At 39.9% G+C, this 24,989-nt stretch overlaps 1 protein-coding gene across 2 annotated transcripts in view; it reads left to right on the top strand.

Moving 5' to 3' along the window:
* The window catches only part of mtss1lb (MTSS I-BAR domain containing 2b), a 97,657-nt gene that overhangs the window by 30,743 nt on the left and 41,925 nt on the right, over positions 1-24,989 (top strand). For both annotated transcript variants that reach the window (XM_079241271.1, XM_079241270.1), the window contains exons 2-3: positions 586-647; positions 1,548-1,621. In XM_079241271.1, coding sequence (XP_079097397.1) covers positions 586-647; positions 1,548-1,621 — 136 coding nt within the window. The remainder of the gene's footprint in view (positions 1-585; positions 648-1,547; positions 1,622-24,989) is intronic.

The following is a 24,989-nucleotide window of genomic DNA, read 5'->3' as shown; positions in this document are numbered from 1 at the left end:
TTGGAACTGTTGTGGAAAAAAGTCTGCCAATAAGGAGGAGTCTGGTTCTGAAGTGAAAAGATTACAAGGTTTACTGAACAGATTTAAGAAAGAGTTGTCCAGATGTCTGGATGCAGACACACTATCTGTGTCTGTAAGGGTAAATTAGCAGACACTGTGTAACTAAGCTTGAGCTCTTAGTTTCCTCATGACCTCTTCAGAAAGCCACGAAGCAATAATCAGAAAAGAATATATGCAAAGCATTATGAAATAAATGAGTACCAAACGCTAGAAAAATGAGATTTCCACAACAGATAAATGTTAATTCACTTCCTCCGGGGGGTTCAGCTCCAGGCTTTTAAGGCCACAATCCTGCAGGTTTTCCATGCTCCCACACACTTTACTTTTGACACCCTGTTCCAAACCCAACTTTACAAACATATTTATCTTTTCTGCATCTTTATTTTGCTAAGAGAAACTGAACAGACTAATCCCTGTCTCTCCTTCTTTACACCCTCCTCATTTTCTCTAATAAGCTCATGTAGGTAATCGTGCTACTCATGCTAAGGTCTCATGCCAACATGTTGTGCTGTGTTTGTGTTGCAGTGCTCCTATCCTGTGTGGGAGGACTTCAGCGCCAAGGCCATCAAACTGCATTCCCAGCTCCGGTAAGCTCTGTCGACTTTACATCTATAGATCAGGAAATAGTCTTTAAAATTAAATATCAAGCAAAATATAAAGCTAATATTAAACACAAGACTGAATAAAAGAGCTCAGAGACTTAAAAAGATTTCCATCTTTAACATAAAGATCATCTCTTTCTTCAATCAAAACTATTAAAAATGTCAGATGTTGTAAACTGATGCTATTTACAGATCAGATCCAAAGCTTTCCATCACTTATTACATGTTCATGTTCAGAACATTTAGTCTCATGGAGACCAGCAGTACGCTGAGAGGATGCAGGAACTTTTTGGGAAGTTTTTTTATGTGTGTGTGTGTGTGTGTGTTATGTTGTGGAACCATCTGGACCTGGAACTGAAACGTCAAAGTTTTTAGCATCTCAGTCCCTTTATAAACACAATGTTTGGTCACAATGATGTTTATCATGTTTATCCAGGAAGCGGGGTTAGATGTTACTTACCCTGCAGTATTACCATGGCTGGTATTTAGAAATCATTACCTGTGGTAATATCTGTGTATGATAAATACCAGTAAGTATGTATGAGTGGTTTCACACTGTAAGACCAGCTGTTTGAGACGAGGAAGCAGCTCTGTGTTCTTTGTGAATGTATAATCTTGGTGAGATTCGATACGTTTTACTTCTCCCCACTCCTTTCCCAGCATCAGTGTATGCCTTTATAATGTGTGGCTTGATTTAAGGCAGTGTTGGACTTAACTGTTAGCTGTTCTGCATCTTCCTCTGTTTCCACGCTGCAAACGAATGAAAATGAAATGAAAACTGCATTAAGATTCTGGGATATCTGACCTTTTTTTTTTCCATTTGCTTATAAAGTTTATTCATTGTTGCATTTTATGTAGGTGATTTATCTTCTTCTGTCTGTTTAGAACCACTGTTCTGGCTGCGGTGGCCTTCCTGGACGCCTTTCAGAAGGTGGCAGACATGGCGACCAACACCAGAGGTAGGATGTCCACTTGGTGCTTTATTTGTCCCCGTCTCTCTGCTGCATCGCTCGTTCTGCTGTAGTTTCCTCGTGTTGCAGAAAGGGCTTGGTTTTATGTTGCTGTTGATTTTATCAAACAAACTCCAAAAGTCTTCTTTCATGATGAAAATGTTCTGAACCGCTTTGAGGTGCTCGTCGTTCCGAACTTCAAGGGGTTTGTTCTGAACTGTTTACAGAAACAGGACGAAATGATGAAAGCATCTCACAGAGTTTACTCAAAGCAAGTTCTCACATGATCTTTCTGGAAACACGAGTTAAAGGTCCATTCCACAGATTTCATAGAAGGAAAGGAAAGTTAGTTTCTATGTGTTATGGTAAAAAAAACAATGATCATCAACCATCTGCAGCAAAACCAAATATTTTATTAACTCCTTCTGGTTACATATCTCCTACGTTATGGATCCCAATAAAACCGTTCCTCTCTGCTGACTGAACCATCTGCCTGCTGAGTCATAAGTCCTTGTTAGCAACAATTCTCCAAGTTTGCTGAAATTTACTGAAAGAAAAAACAGAATTTTTTGGAAGAAAAATTCCCTCATTTTAGCTTGTTTTAGTAGCTGATGTAGATGGATGTTGTAAAAGTGTAAAACACTAAAAATGCAGCAGTGAGCGTCGTCTTTGTGCTGCTTTGCAGATTAAACTGCAAATTGACTCAGAACTTAATTTTAAGTTAACTTGATTCACTGTTTATCATCGAATAAATAAACTACTTTAAAGATTAGACATCTTAATGATAGCTTTAACTGTAGCAAAGCAGACGCAGCCTCTAATTATACTTTATTTTTTCATGGCAGGAAGGAGGAGAGTTTGTCTTAGAACGTACAGATTAAACAGCAAAGCTTTGTGATCACATCTCTGGTCATCAGATGAATTCATTTGAAGTCTCAGTGGGAACATGATGACCCCGATGGATGTGCTCTCTGGAAAATACAGACAAGTTTTCACAAAAGAAAGTTTGTATGTTGCGGTGACCAAACTACAAAAACAGGCTTAACACACAAAACAGGACATTTTTCCAAAACACAGCAACAAAACAACCAGAAATACAAAGTTAAATGAAGAAATAGGTGAATATAAATTCTAAAAACATTCCACAAAAGACAACAAAACAGAAAAGCCAATTACAGCGTCGTGCGACATTCAGAAATCATTCAAATAACATTCAGAAAAAATTCAAATAACATTTTACATCCACCAACAACCATAAGTTTGATGTTTATTTTGTTAAAAGTCATGTTTTACTAAAGGTTCTTAAGATAAATAATTATTTTATTTACAGTGAAATTGCATTGCACTTTGCAAAACGACTGTTTTGCTTCTCTGCATCCGTGTAGAATTCCCTGAATCCCTGACACAACATGTTTTATAAAACATTTCTGACGGGGTTGCATCAGGAAGGACATCTGGTGTAAAACAGGTGTGAAAGTGCGACCGTGTAAACAGCCTCCAAACCGGCGCCATAGCTGGAAATCGATGAGTCGCTGTAGCGACACCATCTGGGGTAAAAGCCGAAAGAGAAAACGTTTCATGGTTGAAGGACACAAACAGGGGAATAGGCAGGCAAGAAGGAGTCGAATAAGAAACAAGTTTTATTGAAACTCAGAAGAAACAAGACTTAACGGAGCAACAGTGGAGAAAAACAGTGATGAAGGTCAGAGTCAGGACTTCATGCAGATAATAAAACGGGAAGAAAAGTTGACCCGAGCAGCTCAGATCATGATTATAACAGGACATGTTTAAGTCCTGACATGAAACCATGAAGACAAATTGTAATTTTTCATTATTTATGAATGAATCTGGAACAATCTTTCAGCAGAAGATCCTCATGCTGCAGCAGAAAAAAAAACACATCATCATCCTGGTTTGTTCGGAAAAGGGAAGCCGGATTTTACCTGCACTAGTTTTCTGAAAACTTGCTGAGCTTTAGGACTTATTGTCAGGCTGGATGCCGGCTTACAGTCTGGCTTTAGTTTAAATAAAACACATCGAGAGCTGAGAAGTTCAGACAAACGCTAGCCCCCCCCACCCACTCACAGCCATGCCAGCACCACAGTGGGGTACCACCGAGGAAAGATGGGGATGACCAGTCAGGCTGCAGCACAGAGGATTTCTCCTGCTGATCAGACTCATTGTGTGCAGATGTTAGACAGTGTGTGTGATGGTGTGGTGGTGCAGCACCAGGTGGGCTCCTATAACTCAGGATGCAGGAAGAGGCTCGTGCTGCTTTTACAGGCCAGACAGGAAGTCACTCAGCTCTGTCAGCTCCCACCCCAGCACGCATACTGCCACACAAGCACAAAAATATCACATAAACGATGCTGTTACGATGATGTGGACAGGCCGTCAGAGGCTCTTTGTGCTTTCTGTACTGATGAGTCACTCCTGTTCAACTCCATTTGTCAAATGCGATACAATTATGGCTTCTTCTCCGCGTGTAATGTTCTCTAATAGATTTGTTAAATGGAAGGAGGCAGACGATGGTACCGAGAATGATGCTCTGTCTTCCTGCCATTCAGTACATGAATGTACCACTTCTTACAGCGGGTGTGAATAAAACCAGAAGGGTACTGATAATCCTTCGCTCTGCTCTTGTACACACAGTCTCTTTTATGACACGGCATTGGCAACGCCTCCATTTGGATGTTAAACAGATTTAAAGTGAATTGACATGTTGCTAAATATTTTCAAGACTTGGCTGTGATATTTAACTTTCATGACTATGTTTCATGCAAACTGCAAACATGCAAAGTGGTGTTGAGCTCGTGGAACATGGTGAAGATAGAATAAATAAATAAATAGGATGGTCCGGGATCATATGAGGACACTGAGAGGCAAAGTGACACAAAAGCGTGCGTAACAGATGACAGGCAGTCCTGGAAGTGCTGTAATTAGTGTAGCAGGCTAACATGTTAGCAGGCTAGCATGTTAGCCTGCTAACATGTTAGCACAGCAAAGCAGAAAAAACAATAAGGGTCTTTTTTTTGCCCTTGATTTAAAGTGTTTAGCAAGAGTACATTTGCTTTTCCTCTTAAACTGATAAAAATAAGAAAGGCAGCTTATGGACAAATATTTTGTCTTGTGTGTTACTGAGAGGGAGAGAGAGGTTTAGCATGTAGGTGAAATCCAGCAGGAAGTGTGTGTGAATTCCCCGGTGTGGGGTGAATAGGAGTGCACGCTCCTTGCTTTTTGTTTGATGGGGCAGTATGATCCAGCTCTGGCAGAACAAAACAGCAAGGAGTGCAGGATGTTCTTTATTTTATGTCTTAAAATGCCACAAGATGTGCTTAGCACAGAAAGGTAAATCAAGGAGAATCGATTCTTTGTGGAAATAAAAGACACAAATATGTTAATTTGCAGCACAGTGGACATTTGTCTTGCATTCTTTACAGATTCTGTCAGCCATCCTCTGTCACCACCCTCTTCCTCCCCAGCTGTGTAAGGGTGGCTTCACCCACATACTGCAATTATATCAGAGATATCGTTCATGAACACGACCTAACGTTTAATCACGACTAAACGACTGAATGTGTAGCAACAAAACAGTTGAATTTAATTCTGTTTGTGTTTTTAGCTTTAGTTTTTTAATGATGTGGTTATAAACAGCATATTACAAGTGAATTGTCACTTATTAATGTCAGAAAAAACAGCTATAATAAGACAACATGTGGTACACTGTGTAGTTATGTACCCACTACTTCTCAAGAGGAAGAGAAGTCATCTTTCAACCAACAAGTTAAGAGATCAATTCCTTGGGCAAGACACTAAACTCCAACTTGTGCTTATTGGGGTATGAGTGTGTGTGTGTGTGTGTGTGTGTGTGTGTGTGAGAGTGAGTGGGTGATTGTGCCACCCATTACTTACACATGTTGTAAGCCCTTTGAGTGGTCGCCTAGCACTAAGCACAAGTCCATTTACCATTGACTGGTGCTCATAACTGGGTCTTCAGGTAGATGTGTTACATTTGTGTAGACCTGAACCGTAATGTTCCCAACTTGAAAATGGTAAAATGTGCTGCTTTGTCTCCTTTCTTTACCTTGTTGTTTCGGGGCTGACTGTAGCTGCAGAGGAAGAGTTTAGTCTGTGTAAGGAGGTACTACATGTTGCGCTGTCCTACACTAAACGCCACCTTGACTCTGCGGTGTTCACTAATCGTTGCACTGCGGAGGGTACAGTCTAGTACACACTAGGGCAGTGTTCCTCATCGCATGCGGCTCTCTGACTCTTGCCTTGCAGCTCGTGAAGCAGCCACTGGCTTTCTGAAAATGCTATCTAAAGAAGTCATAATGATCCTCAACGGTGCAGTTCTCTCCACAAACAACAGCTGCAGGCTGCTTGCAGAAACTTTGCTGTTGCAACGGCCCAAACTGACCCTGTAAGAGTTGCCAGTTTGGGCTGATTTCTGCTGCACCCAACTCTGACAAAGAGCTGCTCCAATGGTAGCTCCGTATATATACTGAAAAAGAAACTCCCACTTTCTGGAGGCATTACTGTATTTTCACCATATACTGTTACAGAAGAATGCCATTACTGCGTGCAATATCTAGGATAACCATTCCTTGCCAAAAAGCTGAATGTTACTGATTTGGCAATGTAGCAGGATCCGTAGCATAGGGATGCTTTTTTTGGGGGGGGTGGGGGCTCTCCTCTTGTCTTAGTATATTGAGGGCGGCTCTTGTTGAATTAACAGTGAGGATCACTGCAATGAGGTGCTACATCCCACCTTTATTCCCCTAAAACAGGGGTGTCAAACTCCAGTCCTCGAGGGCCGGTATCTGGCAAGTTTTTGTTGTATCCCTCCACCAACACACCTGATTCAAATGAAATGGGTCCAGCAGCTTCTTGTCAGTCTATTTATGAATTTCATTCAGGTGTGTTGGAGCATGGAGACAACAAAAACCTGCAGGATAGCGGCCCTCGAGGACTGGAGTTTGACACCTAAAGGTTCAACTTGGTACTTCTTTTCCAAGTAAACAAAAACAATATTTCTGCCATTGTTTTGCTCTTAAACTCCACTGTTAGTGCTTATTTAGTAATAAATAAGCTGCTGTATCGCTTTTTGCTTTTGTACTCCATCTCCTTTGCACTCTCTCTGCAGTAGCAGCAGTAAAATCCGGGTCAAGCCCAGGACTCTCCATATATGCACTCTAAGCTCAGCGTAGGGTAATAAAACGCCCCCACATGTGCTTACTTTTGTGTGTGTCTTAGACACACACACAAACGAGGATGATGACCTTATAGGACAGAATTCCTGGTGGCTTTATTGTCAGGCTGCTGGCCTGCATCCAAATACCACAATTTCATAATGCATAATATAAATCATATTAATGCACAAACACTCATGATTGCAAGCACGAATGCACACAGCAAACTACAGCAACCCGACACACTTAATGATGGAAAATGATCTCCAACTGTTTAGAGAAAAACAAAGCAAGCTTGACTGTTTTTCAGCGAAAGGAGAAAAGAGCAGAAAGAAGGCTGAGGTTTATCTCAGCTGCAGATGGCGGAGAGCGGGCAAAACAGGCTGGAAAAGTCATTTCCAGCATTTTTATCATCCTCATTGAAGCCAGAGGAAGGCAGCTGGGGGGGGGGGGGGGGGGGGGGGGGCAGGAAGCAGTGAAGTTTATGGGAAATGTGGTCTTGATTTAGAGAAACACAACCACTAATAATACTACTGGTGTGACATGGAGGTTGCCAGCGATCCTGGCTGTGGTCGTGTGCATTCACAACTATTTCACCGAGGTGGGAAGGTTCATTTGAAGACATTCAGAAAAAGGGAGAACACAGCTGCATGTTGGGAACCAGAAGAGCTCAGAAGGGCTGTGGTGCTGTGTGCAGATTAAATGATCTGCACATTTACAGTCTTCACTTTAGATGACAAAGATGCAAACCAACAGTTGAGGAGTTTTGCGGAGGAACAGGGTGATGAAAAGACAGAGAGGTCCATGCTGGGGAGAGCTCAGTATACGGAGACAGAAAGACGGCGAATGGACAGAGGACTGTTGTGCGGAAATGGGAGGAAGTCTTCAATGACACGTTTGTGCAGTACGAACACTGGCTACGACTGTGGCTCTTTACATGTGTTTTACATCAACAGCAACCGTTACATCCCAGAGTTTTCATTGTTTAGCTTTAATTATTAAACATGATGCTGTCATCTAAAGCATTTCATTTATGTCCAGGGTGTACCCCGCCTTTCGGCCAAAGACTGCTGGGATAGGCTCCAGCTTCCCCGCGACCCTTCATCGGATTAGGCAGTTAGGATAATGAATGAAAGAATGAATGAATGAATAAATAATCAAATGACAGCATCATGCTAAGAAAAAAACAGTCCAATAACTGGGATTTTTATCCAATATTTGATACTGATTATTGATCATGTGTGGTACGTATGAAGCAAATTGTGAATTTCCATGGAAACATTGTTTGTTGGAGGCTAGAACCTGACAGATAACACTGGATTTTACTTGAATCCTTTGAATCAAATCTTGTGTTTTTGTTTATTAAACACCTTAAACCAGGAGTGGGCAACTCTGGCCCTTAGGGCCGCAGTCCTGCAGATGTTGTGAGTTTCCCTGCTGCAACAGACCTGACACAAATCAATGGCTAATATGCAGACTAGTGATGTCAGGTTTGGTGTGAAGCTCTGCACCAGTCTGCTAATTCAGTGTGATGTGTGGCAGGTGTGTTGCAGCAGGGAAACTCCTACCATATGCATGACAGCAGCCCTCTGGGACCAGACCGCCCACCCCTGCCTTAAACTATAGTCCTTACACCAGTATCTTCTGGTCTCAATGGCATTTCCAAATATGTAATATGCTACAAAATAATTGAGATTTCACAGTTTGTTGGGAATGATACAAACTGGATAATGTTATAATGTGTTATAATGTGTATCATGTTATTTATTACATTCCTAAAAAATATTTATTTTTTTATCAAAGCGTCTACACATCAAAGGTGGTGTTTGATCAGGCCTTAATCAACAGCTTTCGGTTTAATCAACAGCTTTCGGTTTAATCAACAGCTTTCGGTTTCAACAGCTTTCGGTAACTCAAGTTGTCACCCTCTGGCGGGGTGACAACTTGAGTTACTGAACTGAAGTCTGCTGCACTTTGCGAGATTAAGACTGTTTAACATATTGTCCTTGTCAACCTGCCATGTAATTTACACAAGCCAAACGGAGGTGGTCAGTATGCCAACGGCTGGATCTTCTCACTCAGCTGAGTGATGACAACACCGTTGGTTAGTTCTGCAGGAACATCGACCACACAGCAAAGGATGCAACATGAGGATGCATCAGTAACAGCTAGAGGGTGTAAAGTAGAAGTAGAAGTAAAAATAAAGTAGAAGTCCTGCCATGTTTTTGGATCTACCTGTGCATTTAGAACAGTTGTTTTCACTAACAGGCTCGTCTACCTGCAGTGGAGCTGAGCTCATTAAGTTCACCTGCTTTAGTGACTGGTTGGAAAGAGCTTCCGGACAGGACTTCTACTTTCTACTTCTACTTTAGACACCTCTGTTTAGCAAAGCAGATGTTAAAGACACTTAGTTTGAAGTGCAAACTTCAACTTTTAATGTGCCAGGGGGATTTTATGTCAGATTATGTCACTGACTGTCCGAACACCCCATCTTCTGGTTGTTAAGTCTTTATGATGGTTTGTACTGTTGTAATGGTCCCCAAAGCCTGGATGGACACCAGCTTCCTGGACACTTCCTGAAGATAAGGATCACAGTTTTGTCTCTCTAAAGCACAAAGTAATCTTTAAAGGGTTTCAACTTTGTTTCAGGATCGGGGTTAAAATGAAGTCAAGGCTACAGTTAGCCATCCAGGGACATCCAGGGGGATGCTAAGGCAGCCGGTGGGGATCTCTGCATCCTCGCTCCTCTGATGACTCACTGGGTGGAAAAAAAAATTAATGCACATATCAGAGGACATTTAGAACATGCAAACACACAGACATGCTGCCAAACAAGGAACACACTCTGTCTCATATCATCACTCATATGCACATACGCCTCTTAACCACACACACTTATCCCTGCACATGCAGTTCTCACATGCATTAGCTCACAGGTATGTGGGGAAACATGTAGACACTGTCAGAACATGCTCAACAACACTGAAGGGTAACTTCTCATCTGTAACTCCAGCATGGATGTGTTTGTCTCCCCTTTTTCTCTATCTGACCCTGACATAGATCCACCACACATTCAGCCAATCACAGACAAGCGGGATCACATTTACGAGCACGGTTGCCTGGCAACAAGGAGAGAGAAGGAGAGAGCGTGAGTATGGGAGAAAGGGACGGAAGTAGTGGCAGAGAAAAAAATAGCCATGTTGTTGCCAAGAGGAGGGGAGAAATCCGAGGAAGATGGCTTAATTGCATTTCACAGATAGCGCGTCTTTCACGGTCAACTGACGATTCTTTTGATCTGATATAACTCATCGTGCCACTAAAGTGTTTGCATGATCAGCTATATCAGATCCTGTAGCCTGCATAACTGGGCTGCAATGAGAATTAGTCAGCTACTGACCTTAAATTAACCCCTACTGTTGTAACCCGACACATTCTGACATACAGTCACTATGTGATAATTTCCTCCTCCATGTTTATCAGATGTTTAGTCGACGCGATATAGTTTAATAGTTTGAAAACAAACCAAGTTATTTTCAGTGATTTTTTTTAAACCACTTATTGAGAATAAACTTTACTGACGTTATGAAATGGCTCTAGACAAAAAAAAAGGTGAACTGAATCGAATTAACAGCTTTCTTGTGCAGGTGTTAATGTGTAGGTCCTTTCAGGTGTGTAACAGAGTTCATCTCATTTCCATAATCGATAATGTTGGAAAATAATGAAGATAAATAATGAAAATTATTGTCAATAATGAAAATGTAGTTTTTGACAAGCAGTGGCTCGTCCATTCATCAACTAGCATAAAGCTAACATGTTTCAGACATGTTTAAGCAGAGGAATGCTGTTAGATATGTTACATTGTGCTTGCCTAATGTCCAAAAACACTTTTAGCCTTTTGACATATGGATCATCGTGTAGTTATTAATCCCAGTCAATATTTATCAGGACTTGTTTTATCTAAAGTGCTGAACACAATCGCAGGGCTAAGCTAGCTGCTAGCATGATGTGCTGTCGGTATTTCCAAGCTGTAGAATAGCGGAAAGTTTTATCCACAGCAAGATCATGTGCAATCTGTGTAAACCATTTTGTTTTTACACACATTTATCTAGAAATTACTCACGCACAAATTACAAAAGTACACAAACATTCCTATTTTTCATGTATTTTTAACAAAATTTCTTACTTTCAACCTTCTAACTGTAATAAATTTATGTTCAAAAAGGCTGCTACACACATAAATGTTAAAATATCTGTAACAAATAACCAAGTACGCACAGAGAAAACTGTATTTATGCACATATTGGTTGTGTTAAAGCATGGGGGGTTTTGACTCTTTTAACATTTCCAGGAGCCTCACAGCTTTGTCTGTTTTAATGATGACACGATTATATTTAGCTGATTTTCTCTCAATGAACTGTTCAAAACACAAAACGTGCATAAATAGGTTTGAGATATTTATAAGATTCAGAGCAAACAGACTCACCGCATACATCAGCTTAGTCATGTGGTAAAAATCTAGTCACAACTGATGTGACATGAAAAGAGCAGAGTGAACACCGCCAGCATGGCCATCTCCATGATTTATTGTGATTCGATCAAGGTCTCTCCCCCACAGGAACACCTCGTTTCGCCTCTGAAGAACACAGTTGAGCTGTTTGCACCTGAGCAGCATTTTTGTTGTGTTGTGTAAAGACAATGTGACATTCTGCTACTTAATTATGCCCAGATGTTGTCTTCAGTTCTGTTGGTGGAGATCTTGACAGATGATACTGCGGTTCTACTGACCCAAAGTGTGGTGCTTTTAAAGTCATAACTGTACTGGTAATTCACCTGAAACCATGTAAAAATTGTGTTAAACCAGGGGTGTCCAAGTCCAGTCCTCGAGATCTACCATCCTGCAACCTTTAGATGCAACCCCTGTCCAGCCCAGCTGAGTCAAACAGCTGAATTCCTCTTCTGCATGTCATTCAGCTCTGCAGAGGCCTGCTGACATGCTACCTATTTGATTCAGGTGTGTTGGAGAAGGGTTGCACCTAAAAACAGCAGGATGGTAGATCTCCAGGACCGGACTTGGGCACCACTGTGTTAAACCGATCCGCCATCCTGTTAAATCTAAGAGACATGGAGAACTGCAAGACAGCTGAGCTCATCGTTTTTCAACCCAACAAATATTTTTTTTTTAGGAATTTTTTTCTTGTTTATTGATAAAAAAGCCTCTTTCAAATCATTTTAAACCCTTTTCTTTCTCTTTCTTTCTTTCTCTCTTTCTTTCCCACTCCTTTTTTCCTGGCTAAGTAGGCCATGTCTGATAGGACTGTTGTTGTTGAGGACTACAAAACAACATTATTGTCTTTAATTAAGCTTCAGCAACAGTGTGCATCTATTTCCCTCCCTCTAAACCCCTCCCCCCCATCCTTTTTTTCTTTCATCTCCTCACCCAGTCCAAATTCCACTTTCCTCTGCCATCCTTTCTTTTCTCCGTGCACTCCCGTCTTTCTTCCCAACACATTTCTCCCATCGAATCTTGTCTCCCTCCTGTTTCTGTCCTCCGTTGGCTTTTTCCTTCCCTCCATCCTTGTCGCGGTCTCTGGCAGCTCTCTGTGGACATTTCCTGATGTCACAGAGCAGTATTGTCCCGGAGGTCAACAACACAAGCCATGCTCTGTTGGACACACACACACACACACACACACACACACACACACACACACGTTGTGCACTCATTCAGTGAGCATGGGAAGTTGAGCTGAGTGAGTCTTGCTGATTTGGGGCCAATCCTGTTTAATCAGACAAGAGGCTGGAGGGAGAATCAATGTGTGTGTGTGACAAAGTGTGTGTTTTGATGGCTTGTCAGTGATATTACTCTTCTACTCTTCTACAGCATGTCTTTTGTTTTTTGTGTGTTTTAATTTTGGCCATTTACGATCAACAGTAAAGCATTTATAGAGTTTTTGTGGCAGCGTTTCCATCAGGGACCGAAAGCTTTGCATGTTAGTGTTGTTGTGTGTGTGTGTGTGTGGGCAGAGTTAATGAGAGTTAGGTGTTAATCCACAGCATTAACAGCCAGCAGCTCGGCGTGATAACTGGTGTGTGTGGTGCTGGTTCAGCTGTACACACACACACCTTTACTGCTGTCCCTGTAGGACCCTCCATGTTGGGATGAGGCCATGATCCTTCAGGTGATAACAGTGTTTATCATGTGCTCATACAGCTCTGATATAATGACTGTCAGAGTTAAATATTAGAGACATGATTTGACACAGTTAGGACTAGAGCTTTTGATAATTGTTGTCTGAAACTTGTCTGAAATATTTACTAAAGATTTGTAACTCTGCATGTTCTGACAAAGCGGCAACCTCCGGCGGTTAAAAGTGAAGACTATGCGGAAGTGCATAAAACTGCAGTTCCCCCTTCATCCACTAGGGGCTGGCTCCAAATCAGAGCAAATCCCCATAGACTCCCATGTTAAAAAGACCAACTTCACAGCAGGAATAAACATGTTTACAGCCTGGTTCAAAAATTCATTTTCGGGTAATAGGTCAGGTTTACCTTCATGACAACTGTGGGGGGAGTGAATTTTTTTCTAACTCGCCCGTTTTAAAGTAATTTAATCTCAAAGTTCGGCAAATTTAGGGACGTGTCCTTTGATTGACAAGTTCCAATCTCCGGCTTCAGATAAGAAGAACGTAGAACAACTGCGGTTTTCAGCCGGTTAACAACGTGACTTAGCTTTAGCCCGCTAACCTCCGTTAGCTGGTTAGCTCCGATTATCGCTCGATGTCAATCATCCACCATGATGCTCATGGCTGCCCTCTCAGCTCCACCTCTTTGCCCATATTTGTATTTTCTGGGCGAGACGACGCGCATGACGCTGCCAACATGGCAACGGTAGGAACCGCCCACCGAGCTTCAATTCAGCTCTTCAGAAACCTATGGGTGACGTCACGGAGACTCCGTCCATCTCTTTATATACAGTCTATGGTTCTGACCCATTTCCTGACATGTTCCTAACATCACAGTGCCTCTGGCATGTTCTGCACACACAGGATTCACCAAAACGGTCTTCTTACAGTCTGTGTACAGATTTAAATCTTTTTCTCTCCTATATTTGATCTCTCTGGAGCTCCATTTGGGTGCATTGCCATGGCAACAGTGGCACACAGATGTCAGTGTGTGATGTAACGCGCCTTTTGATTTTTTTTTCTTCCCTTTTCCATCACAACTTTATTATTTCTGACAGGATGATGACTGAAATCCACTCCTGACCTGTGAGTCACTCAATGAAGCAACTAAAAAAATAGAATCTCAGCTACAGTCTGTGTCCAGAAGTTAATGTGGTGAAAATGTCTCTGGCTGTTTGTCATTTTCAGAATCCTGACCTATCGCGTTCTTGTTGTGCTCATTTTCTTTAAATTTGGGGGTCAGAAGTTTGCAGACTGGCAGATGAGTGTATATATGATGGTAGGACTACTATATCCACGATGCTATATTTAGAGCACTGCAGTGTGTGACTCAGCACAGACAAGCTTCTGGTCTGATGGCAAAGCTCTGACTGGTTATGTTGCAGCGCTCCGACATGTCAATCTAATGCTTGTTGGTATGTTCTTTAGAAATATGGGCCACAAAAGGAGATTTTGGAAAGAATCCCTCCTAGAAAGAAGACCACACAAATTACATTAGTTTAATGCCAATTTAATCAGAAATGAAATTAGCGCCCAGGAGTATAACTTTACATTGCATTGCATTACATGAGCTACACGGATATCTCTTCTTTTTACCTTGGCTCATATAGGCAAAACCTTGGGTTTAATTTAATGAACTACACCTTGAACAAAGATAAAAACAGCACTCGTGACAATGGGACAAGCTAAATCATCTTCTGTCAGTGAAACTACTTCAAATCAGCATTCATTACATTACTTTAATGTCATTTATTCAGATATTCTCAAAACATCAATTACCTGATGGTGCTGGAGATTAAATGCCAGCTTACTTTATAGTTTAATTCGATCTCATGAGGAGAGTAAACAAATGGAGAAAACTTCACTAAAATCATTTAGATTATAGAGACCCTTTAAGAGGATAACTACATTTTAAACTCTAATAATAAGCATTTTTTGTAATTTATGCATATATCATGCATGTTCATAACCACCTTAGAACGTCAGAAAGCTTGGATGTCCTTTGAAATCTCCAGAAAGAGTCGTCTTTAGCAGGAAAAGTAGAAGAATGCCAGTGACTTGGTGCATGTTGGACTTTTCCAGTCCAATCTACTGAGTCTTATGAACCAGCAAGACCAAAAATTACACTGCTGGCCGCAGAAACACATCAGACTACCAGGAAAATATCTGGCATGCCAGACGGCCAGTCTGTCTCTGAGTAGGGGGTTAAACTGGACTCTTTTGGCCAGAATGACAGATTTTCTTTCATTACAAGTTCGCCTTCAGCCGTTTTGGAACAGATGTTCCATGAATGCAACATCAAAGAAATAGAAACAGATTTTCAGTCTGTTGATGTCAGAAAAAAGCCAAAGCTACTTATGGCTGAGCGCTCCGATCTGACATCGCCGCGGAGGGGTGTTTGACATCTCCATCCAAAGCCTTGACAGTTCAGAAGACCTGGTCGTTACTGCAGAAATGGATTGTGTTTTCAGAAATGGAAAATTTGGCACAGCGCAGAGATTGTCATCATTTATTGTCCAAAATTCCAAAGATGGATCTTTCAAATTCACCTGAAGACGACTAGTGCTAGATTAGTCGGCCTGCTTTGCTTGTCTTGTCGTCAAGATGGGCTAGTTTGGTTTAAAAAAATGTGGTTATAAGCCTCATTTCCACCAACAAGTGCAGGTCAGGAGAGCACAGGTAGGGTGCAGATTTGATCTGTAAACTGTAATCTTGTAGCATTCCCATAGCCATCTGCAAGCTTACCTGAGAGGTGAATACTCAGCCGGTTAGACGCCTCACCTACGTAGTAGCATGGCGCCATCGAGGCATGACACCTTTCTTAAAAAAGAACAAAAATATGACTCAGAAACAAAGAAGAAGCATTATGATCATCCAACAGTTTGTGCTATTTCTTCTTCCTCCTCAGATATATTGCTGTGTTTTTCTGCAAGGTCGCAACAAATTGCAGCGTGTCAAGCTCCACCCTTTATGGTCGGACTGGTTAAAATGGTATCCCAGCAGAACTGTAACAGAAGCGCAGGACAAGTTTGGTCAGATATGAGGGTACCCATCCCAGTTTTTCCACGTGGAAATGCAAAAAAAAAGCAGCCCACACCGACCCTGAAATGGGACTTTATAGGCTTCTCCAATAACCTTTGGTGATCTCTAATAATCCTCCTCAGCTTTTTCAAATCTGCCTCTTTGTAAGGCTGTTTAGCCAGAATTATAAATAATTATACGTGTTCAATAGAAAATTCAATGCAAACAAACTCTTTTGGTAGTTTGATATGCACGAGTGACGTATGCATAAATTCCAAAAAGCGTCTATCCCATCTGAATATCTGTTTTTCGTGTATGGACTGAGGTCGCCAGTCTCCTCAGCAAAGCCACTAAGAGAAAGGTGGAATTGTATGGACGTGTGTAGAGAAAAGGGTTTGTTTTGACGTGTTTTAGAACAAAAATGCTGAACCAGAGAAAGTGTTGTCTTTAAATAAGTTAAATGCTACAATGACAGAGCGTATGTGTCAGAACTGAGCCCCCGGGAGCCTCAGCATAATTCAGCTCATGTTTTTCATGCTTGTTTATGTTTATGTAAATTATGTGAGCTGATTGTGTTTGTTAGACACTGTGGGTTCTTATAGTCTGAGATTAATCAGACATTATTAGAGCAAAAACGGTTAATATTCATGCAAAAGCAAGCAAATGAACCCTCCACGCACACACACACACACACACACACACACACACACACACACACACACACACACATAAAACATCCATTTAGTGTATATTTACGTGGACAGAAATGCATGTCTGTCGGCGTGAGGAGTGGGCAGTGGATTCCAAACACTTGACACGCAATCATGTATGTCCATCTTGTTATCATGGCCCCGTGTTGTTCTCCACATACAAAATCAGCATGTTGCAGGAAAAACACTGAGCTGAAGGTTTTTCAAACAAGCTTTTTTTGATAGTTTCCACATTTCTTATTGTTTGACTGAAGAATTACAAGTAGATTTTTCTTCACACAAATTCAAGTAACAGGAAAACAGAAAAATAGAAAGAATCCATCTGAGAGGTTTCTCGGGAATCAGATTTGTGGTGGTTTCCTTGCCAACCTTGATCCTGTGACATCCATGGTTGATTTACTGCCTTGAAATTCCTATTTTGCACTTTATCACCTCACATATTATTCCAGGTTGAAATACGGAGCAGAGAGGTCACCAGTGCTGCAACATGGACTCAACAGTGTTTGCACACTGGAAAGACGTGTTCTACTGGTATTCTGGTTCTAGCTACTGCATATATTTTGTATATTAACACATACATCAAAGATCTATTCATCACATCATCTGTAATATCGAAAATGTTGAACTTCTCTGTTGTTATATTAAAACTGTAAGTTTTTCAGATGCAAATGCAAGTAAATCCTCATTAATGCTCTGTGTGAACCTTCTAGTATCACAGAGATCATTTATAGATTTGACTGCTTATTTATTTTACCTTTATTACAATTTACCTGCCTTGTTTGGTTTAATTCTTTCACTACGACTTCACATGTAAGTTGACTTTTTTCTCTGACAACCTTTATTAACACCCTGTGTTTTCAACAGAAAATCACAGTTAGAAAAATTTGACATATTTAGAGTAAAAACCACAAACATGTTTTGTAACTTATAAAATAAATATGAATGAGTCAGTTTAAAAAAAAAAAAAAAAAGTACAATATACACTAAATTCAACTGTAAAAATAAAAAATGCAATGTCTTACGTGTTTTTATTTATATAACTGACTACAAAACAGTCAGATGCTTTAAGATCCGACATGAAATAATTCACTTAAAAAACCAGTTCAACCCAGGTAGATAGAGAAGCATGTAACAGGGCGTGTGGGTCCTCCTGTACACCAGGAGGCAGCACTTCCATCTACATTTGTTGTCCGTCTTGCAACAAGACAGCAACCACAAGCCTAACATTTGCTTATATTTATGTGATTTGATGATGTTGTGTATTTACCATCAATAGCGATGCTTTTTATCTATTTTTTTCTTGCATATGAGCATTTTGGAATTGCTTGTTTTGACAGGCATCAAGCCTGATGGCAAAATACACAGAAGAGTATCTTGTGAATATTTTATGAGAACTGGTTGTGCTTGGCCTTTTACATGTGAACACTGGTATATTGATTGAAGTCTGCACATGTTACACGAGCTGAGATGGAGACTGCACGGCTGCGTCCTGCTTCCTGTTTTTGTTTTGTTTGTTTTTGTCTTGCTTTTTGTCATTATGTCAGTTTGGATACACTGACACATCCATCCCACAGTTTTCTGTTCATTTTCTGCATCTTTTGCATCGTCCATTTTCAGAACGCCTGTAATTGCAGTCAAATAGATCAAATGCAGCAGAACCACCGGAAACCATGTGGGGGCAGTGTTGAGCAGCAAAAGAAACAATGATGATGAAGAAGAAAATGAATCCACATTGTCTATTGTGCTACCTCATTTTATGTCTCTTTCTGTAGAACGTATGTAGTCATGATTTCATCACTCTCATCATGCTTGTTATGGTCTCTAATTGACTGAAGTGAACTCTGAACTCTGAACTCTGCGCTGCCCTCTAGTGGATGTTTTACCCAACAGCCATTCCAACGTGAAAGATGTTTGGAAGCTGTGATGTTCAACAACATCTGAAATGTACCTCAGGGGAAAATAAAGAAGGCGTTTTTGTTTCAAAACCGTGTTCTGGTGCAACCATTCAGTGAATTAGGCAAATCATCACATTCAACTAAAAACTATGTTCTGTTACTGAAAGTAAAGAGACATAAAGCCGAAGACATCTTTGTGTTCGCCTCCGGCGTAAACGGTCTGAATTTACTGCATGAATGTTTAATGAACTGTTGGTGCAACATGAGGAAATTGTACAGTGACCTGCAGAAGTTCAGCTGACTGTCAGTGATACTAAAATAGAACGCCAATGTGTATCACCAGATTAACACAGTTATGTTACAGAGATAGGCTTTCACTTCAACCTGACACAGAACATCTTTGTAAGTATTTGCTGGAGCAGTGAGAGATCATGTGTCATGTAGCCTTGAGAGGTTTGGAAATGCAGACAACTCAGGAAGTCAGGAAGGAAGCACCTCCGCCTACACCGACATCAGACATCAAACTTTATTTAAAGCGTTTTTGTTTTTTTACTCGATAACAATCATTGATGTAAAACATGGGATTTCACTTGTAAACGTGTGTAATGTAGCGCTGATCAGATGTCAAACAAGTATCAAAGGGTTAATATTTTAATTTGTTTTGTACTTATTCAAGTAAAACAAGAGAATATAGTTGACAATTCATGTATTTAATCTTTATTTTATGAACCCACAACAGTCATCTCATGGCTTTTTAACATACAGTTCAATGTGATTCATTATAATCATATTAAAACAAATTCAATACCTCATAACTCCAGTTTATAACTGTTTTCATGAGTTATTTAACAGAAAACAATAACAATGCTGGATGTGCTGCTATGTACAGATCGTGTCAGTTGTGTAAGTCAGTCTGAGCATGCGGCGTGCACACACTACATGGAAGAAAGGAAAAACTCCCTTTCAATAGGAATAAAAACTCCAGCTGGATCATAACCATGAAGGCCTCGACTACTTGTGACATAAAGTATACCAACCAAGTATACTGCTGAGTCAAAGGGAGACAACAATAATAAAAATATTCCTCGTATTCATGGAGAATAAAGAGTAAAGAAAGAAAACTGCAAGGCAGTCGTGAGTTTCCGTCTGCGGGACCCTTCATTATAAACTGTATTAAAAAGGAAAGTTCTTTTAGCCTTATCTTGGGGATGTCTCCTTCCCAACAGTATACACATGTTTAGGTTGAGCTGAACATGATAAAGTATTCAACAGGGAGTTTTTCACCTTCTCCTTGAAAGGACAAAACTGAAAAACAAACAAACAAAACTAGATAAAGACAGGCAGAACAGAAGAGTCTCTCCACATCTCCAGACACCACTGTTCATTGATCTGGACTGAAAGCTGAACCAAAGAAGTACTGATGTGAGTTACAGAGTCCTGTCCAGTGGAAAGCCTTTAAAGTCTCACTCCACTCTCACTTCTTTCTTCCTCTTCTCTTCCAACATTTTCTGCACTTGTGTAATGCCAGTTCAAGCTGGTCTGGCTGGTTTCTCTCTCTCGCTCTCTGGATATTTTTAGCATCAAAAACTGACGTTTGGCAAAAACCCACCATTTTTCTGTAAATATTGTCCCGTCTGGAGGTCTGCAGTTCATCCCTGCCATGGCCTCCAGAGAGTCATTACATATCTGTGTGGATGGATCTTCATGTGTCCAGAGGGGTGGGCTTCGGGTGCATGTGTTTGTCTGATGAAGGAGGAGGATGTCCAGCAGCGGACTTCCTCTCTCATGTTAAAGTAGGTTATTAGAAGTCAACTTTGTTTGCCAGCTGGTCTGTTAAGTCTTGTTGTTTTGTTGCAGGTTAAGTTTTTTTGTCTGAACTGAGTATTTGTAAAATTTGGACTAGCCAATTCATCAAATCATAAAATGTCAGGGCTGTTTTTATCTTTCTGTCCGGCTTGATGCAAGCCGACTATGACATTAAAGACCAGACAGTAAATAAATTACAGGAAATAAAGCAGCATGTTTTACGCTGCAACTTATGGAAAAAGGGAATCGTTTTTCGGCCAGTGAAGACTTCTTGCTGTTTTTCTGTGACATGTGAAGACCTTTAGATGGTTATTCCCACATGGCAGGAGAGAAAGACATCTCTAGCTAAGACAGGAATTTGCTTGGATTCATTACACATAGGAGGAAAGGAGGAAGACAAACAAAGCCGACCACTGAAACGTACACTCACAGTCAGCTGTCTATAATTACTTTGAAGCCAAGCTCCTGGCTTTGACCTTTAACCTTCCTGTCCAAAGCTGAGTCCCAATGCCTCCTTTACATTACTGAGGCGACTATGGCTGTAAATATACACCCAACTCCTCCGTGACTGGAGTTACAGCCTCTCAACTCTATTTTGGATGTGCCATATTTCTGCCAGATCTAAACATGGTGGATGTGGTCCAATCTGGTTCATGTGTGGCTAAATTTGTTTCAAATATTTTTATTGAAAGCAGTGGACATTATGAACAGCTTTTACATATGACATATGCTGCTTTGATTTTTTCAATATTTGCACACATATACACAAAAAGGGAGAAAAAACAAATAAACTGTTTACACACCCACATCTTCGTCCAACAGACGAGAAACCGGAACACGTGTGGCTAAATGTAACATATTTTCATAGCTCCTTAAACTCACAGTGGGACTTTTGTTACTCTCTTGACGCAGTTGTTCACATCAGAGATGTGATAAACAATCTCTTATCAAAGACAATTTGTTCCAGTTCCTTAACATAACCAAAGAGTTGCCTTGGAGGAAACTTACTGGTACTATCCAGCTTGTTAGCTAGTTAGTTTAACTTCTAGGCTAATGTAAATGCGATCTAGTTCAACCTGACTCAAATGAGTCAAGCTGTCATAATCTTCAAATTGTTTTAAAGAATATGTGGAGATGTTTAACAAATACCTCAATGATCATACCACTAATAACTGATCATTTCAGCGGCTGAAGAAAACCCAAATATTAAAGGCAGTTAACAGCGTGACCCAGATGATGGAGTGATCTCTCGCTTGAATCCAACATGTTAAGTTAACAAAATAGTGTTTTATGGTAATTTAATTTAATCTAATGTCAACATTATATGTTGTTTATATTTAGGCAGGGACAACAACTTGCTCCATGCCTGTGCAGCATGCAGCAGCTTTAAAGTCATTTACAGGGAATGTTTGGTGCTCAGATGCTGAACTATCCCGACTAATCTAAAGGTTAACAGTTGGCTACTCACAAAATACAATTTACTTTTTCACATTTTATTTCACTAATTGTTTTCATTTAGTTTGGTCAGTCATCAAAGATAAAAAGAGAAATTTTGATTAGCTATGAGTGCAGCTCTGCACAATCTTCAAAAATTTACAAAAAAATCAAAAAATGGGATTTTTTGCTTCACAATTTTAAAAGGATTTTTTTTTTATGTTGAAAATAATTTTATTTAAATAAATAAAAATAATCCATTATAAAATTTTGGTCACTTTTATTGTTTATAGTGATCTTTTTACTTTTCTTCTTGGGTATTATAGCAGCAGAATATTGGTGTGGCTGCTGTGTTGTTTTTTTCCTAATTGAAATAAAGAAAAACGAGGTTTTTTTTTTTTTTGTTTTTTTTAATCTACAAAAATCAGCAATATTGAAGAATTGTGAGAATTGCAGTTTAATCTATACATAGATTAATCTATGTATAGATTTAAATATAGACAATATTGATAAATATAAATAAAAAACATATGTATGCATATATATATATATATATATATATATTCAATATATATATTCAATCCTTGGCTGGGGAGGGGTTTGGTCAGTGGCCTTTCTGTGTGGAGTTTGCATGTTCTGCCCGTGTATGCGTGGGTTCTCTCCAGGTACTCCGGCTTCCTCCCACCATCCAAAGACATGCATGATAGGTTAATTGGCCACTCTAAATTGCCCCTAGGAATGAGTGTGAGTGGTTGTTCGTCTCTCTGTGTGTGCCCCTGCAATGGACTGGCGAGCTGTCCAGGGTGTACCCTGCCTGTCGCCCAAAGCCAGCTGGGATAGGCTCCAGCTTCCCCGCGACCCTGAATTGGAATAAGCGGTTTGGAAAATGAATGAATGAATGAATATATATAATCTAGATATGTTTTTCATGATCCCACCAGTGATTAAATTAAACTGACAGATGAAATACCTTCTTTTTCTGTCTGCATGTTTTGTTGTTGCCACCCTGCATCATAATGATTTATCTCTGCCGTGCTACTGAGGAAAGAACTGACTGGCCGTGAGATGAACCAGACTGGAGCAGAACATTGATTGTTCAGGTTCGTGACAGCGAACAGTCTGGGTCAGACTCATCAGCGTTGCTGGGTTGTTAAGGATGGTGCAGCAGCATGAAACCGAGAAATAAAAAGCACATTTTTCACATTTAAAATGGTGAAAACATTGTTAATAATATATAAGAATCATGACAAGGTGCAGCTTGTTGGAGAATAGTTTTTCTCAAATGGGGGAACATGTTCCAGGATGTACGTGAGAAAGTAAACTAAGAACAATAACATGCTCTATCTTTTCTATTTTGTGGCTTAATAGATGAGACAGTTTGCATTATGAGTTAAGTCAGGTCAGGTTGTCAGGATACAACACATGTGGAAATAATAATAATTTTTACTTTGAGACACATGGGAATAAATTTGATTAAGTATAAAATTTATTATGTCTTTAATTCAACTAAAGTTAATCAAATTTCTTTAAATTTAAATGATTAATTAAAAAAAAAAATTCTAATATTAAATTGTCAAATTTACAGATACATTTAAAACAAATATGCTTATAATTTAATGTGTTTAAATGTGTTAAATTTCATAATTTTAGTTTTAAAATAAATATATATATATTATAAAAATATCAAATTAAGTTAGTAAGATTTGTAAATAAAAAAATGATAGCCATACACAATACTTTTATTTCTGTAGAAATTCCAGGGTGTTAATGTTTTCAGAAAGGAAAGTTAATTAAATCTGAACATGTTGATAAAGTTCTTGTGCTTCCTTTGGCAAAAACAAATGGAAAACATTTAGTTTTTAGTATTTATAGGTTATTATACTGGTATTTTACTGTTCCAACCAACTGGAGACCAGATTGCGCAGCATGTGGCCCCTCGACTAAAATGTAAATCGCCACCTCAGCTTTTATATGGTTTTAACTAGAGCTTAACGATTTGGGCCTCATAACACACCGTAGTCGCTGTTAAACTTGCTTTATTTTGTAGATATTACAGATGCATGGGAGATGTAAGGATGATGATGTTCATTTGATTAAATCCCACAGCTAGAAATCACTCTAAAGATATGACACACTGTGGTTTTGTACCATTTTAGTCACAACATCTTCAGAAAGTTCAGGTAAAATAGTGACAAAAGAGACATGGTGTACCAGACAAAAGCTAATATTATTTTCATGCTGTATATGATTAAAATCTATTGTCAGACAATGTTTCATCATTCATTATGCGGTACGGTTTGTTCCCACAAGTTTCTTTTGGAGATGAGATCCTTTAATCTTTAACTTCCTGAATTTTAAAGATCTTTATGTGGATCAAGGCAAACCCTGTTTTTAATTATTTATTGCATTGTATTATAAAACTGTCTCATTTATTTTCTGATCTTTTTCTTCTGTTTCTAGCAACGTGTTTAGCCTTAGTTCTTAAAAGCAGCGTCTGATCCAAGCGGACAGCAGACAGGTAGACTCACCATGAACCTGTTCCCAGTTAGTGTGGTGGAAGTCTTCTGCAGCTGTCACACATTATAAAATAAAGACGACAAACATTTGATCTTTTTTTAGTGTTTTAACATGTCAGTGAGTCACTTTCAGGCAACACTTAAGGCATATCATTTACTCAGCACTCTGGTGTTTTTAGCTACAGTACTGATCGGTTATCGTAATGACACTTGATTTCCTGCCAGTGTTTTCCTCCACGATAAAAACTTTTCCAAACCACAGCCTGTTGTAGCTCATTTCTTGCTTATAATTTCTCATACTGTAATGCATTCCTCCAGCATGCGGTGTTGGAGCTCAGCTGTACAGGGTTTACATTGGAACACAGCTAAGTGTGTCCTGTAGATTCTGTTGTACCAGAGACGGCTTGTTTTGGCTGCCTGGCTGTCTGGAAAACACAATCTCTGAGTACATGGCGAGAGGAATATCTAGGCCTCATGAATAATTCTGCTTCATCTGGCGCTGCTGCTACTGCTGCAGTATCTCTGCCTCTGCCTGACTTTCATTCTTTTATCTGTCTCCTTATCATCTTCTCCATTTCCTTTTGTCTCCTCCTCTCCGTCTTCCTTCTGGTCTAACTACAC

The sequence above is a fragment of the Telmatherina bonti genome (assembly GCF_933228915.1).
Source record: "Telmatherina bonti genome assembly, chromosome: 1".
Lineage (NCBI taxonomy): Eukaryota > Metazoa > Chordata > Actinopteri > Atheriniformes > Telmatherinidae > Telmatherina > Telmatherina bonti.
Note: the sequence above shows the minus strand (reverse complement) of the source record. Positions and strands in the feature narration are given on the sequence as shown.